Source organism: Octopus bimaculoides, chromosome 10 (genome assembly GCF_001194135.2).
Source record: "Octopus bimaculoides isolate UCB-OBI-ISO-001 chromosome 10, ASM119413v2, whole genome shotgun sequence".
NCBI lineage: Eukaryota > Metazoa > Mollusca > Cephalopoda > Octopoda > Octopodidae > Octopus > Octopus bimaculoides.
Genome location: NC_068990.1, coordinates 84,673,019 through 84,674,901, shown reverse-complemented (window position 1 = coordinate 84,674,901; position 1,883 = coordinate 84,673,019). Strand labels below are relative to the sequence as shown.

General features: G+C 32.8%; 1 protein-coding gene across 2 annotated transcripts in view; it reads left to right on the top strand.

Annotated features, from left to right (window-relative positions):
• The first annotated feature begins 439 nt into the window (after positions 1-439).
• Positions 440-1,883, top strand: part of LOC106871325 (beta-1,4-galactosyltransferase 4) — a 13,587-nt gene continuing 12,143 nt past the window's right edge. For both annotated transcript variants that reach the window (XM_052971343.1, XM_014917716.2), the window contains exon 1: positions 440-661. Coding sequence is in view for 1 of the 2 variants with exons in the window: in XM_014917716.2 (XP_014773202.1) it covers positions 469-661 (193 nt within the window). In the remaining variant the exon portion in view is untranslated. The remainder of the gene's footprint in view (positions 662-1,883) is intronic.

Sequence of the window (1,883 nt, the reverse complement as noted above, 5' to 3'; positions counted from 1 at the left end):
GATGATGATGATGATGATGATGATGACCTCTGCCTCTAGAGGATGTATCATAATTACCAAATGGCAATTAAGACAAGCTCCACTTGGGAAGGGCAGACAATCTTAAGATTGTAGAATGCTCCAAAGTTGATATGCCATCAAGGAAAAGGACAGGGTTAATGGCCTGCCTCTTCTAGTGAAGCTGGTCTTAATTGCTATTTGGTAATTATGATATATCTTCTAGAGGTGAAGATAATTTTAAGAAGTCAAGAATTTATTTTGTATGGTATTTGATATACTTGTACCTGTTTTGTTGACCCTGGGATTATGAAAATCAAAAATTGATCTCAGCAGGGCTTGCTCAGAATGTACAGAAAATATGTGACAAAAATGTTTTTCTATACTTTTCTTTTACTCATCTCTTTTTTTCTTCTTCTTCTTCTTTTGTAATACAGAGGTGAAGGGTTCCAGTCTGGTATTTACATCATAATGGTACTGATGCTAAGGAATTGCAGGAAGATATTCATCAAACTTTTAGCAACCATATACATGGTATTAATAATATATTCAGTGATAAACTATAATTCACGTTGTCGTACCACTATGCCTGATGTTCTTGATTATCGATATTTAAGTGATCCAATATATTTTAATAAATGCCGCATTGATTTTCCTGCTTTGGGTAAGTTGAATTTTCACACCAATTTTTAAAGTATCATCTTTTAAATGATGGGATTTCTGTGAAGAGAGGAATTGATTTTCCCACTATGTTGCTATTCACTTGCTATGCAAGTACATCTCCGTAATTTGATCATTATATTCTTTATTATAAATGAGCTTGGCATTCTTTTTACTTTACATAAAATATTCTTTACATTCTACTGTTGTTTTATTGTCATTTATTTACAAGTGTTATGAATTTTATAGTTACAATATTTTTCTGGGAGTAAATTATGATTTATAACATTACTACTGTGGGGAACTTTTGCTCTGCTTTATGAGTTTTCATTTTATGAGCGGTTTCCACAAACAAGTTAACTTGTATACTGAGGCATTACTGTACTTTATTTTGTAAAAGACAGCCACACTAACTTCATTAAAGAAACCTCTATGCTATCCCTTAACCTGTTAGAACAAACAACCAAATCTCACTCATATCAAACCTTATCCTCTTCAAACAAAAAAGATTAGGTAACATACGTCTGGACACCTGAGAAAGAAAAAGAAAACACAATTATCACATCTTCTCAATCAGGACTAAATTAAGTCTAAACAACAATAATACCTGCATTTTCTGCTTTTAACATTGGTAGAATCATTACAGCAGCAGACAAAATCTTTTGCCATATTTAACCCTTTATATTCTGAGTTCTCTTTCTGCCAAGGATGACTTTGAGTTTTATACTCCTGGGGTTGATAAAAATAATCAAACTATACCTCCTTGCCCTTATTTGAAGTCTTGTGTCTATACTATTAATCAATATCTTAACAATTCTATTTACTTTGTTATTAGCTGCTCCTAAAACAGAAATAATCCCCAGCACAACCACGACATTTACCAGTAGCGAAAGCAAATAAACCCCACGCGCAACCACCCTCTCTGACTAACAAGAGTACAATCGAGATGTTCTTTTATTGTTCTGTTTTATAGAAAATTAAAAACGTAAATAATTTTTAGCGTCAGTTGATCTTGGTGAGAAAACTATTGTAATAGTTTTCTCACCAAGTATGGATCTTTTGATTAGTATTGTCTGCAATGGATGGGCCTTCACTTAAGATATGTTTTTGTTTTGTCTGTTTTTTGATGATGATGATGATGCGGAGGATGAAAACGGAAGAGATTTGATTGTATCCTACAAGACTTAGTTAAAGGAATGTCTGAAAGGGAATTAAAGAGAAATTGT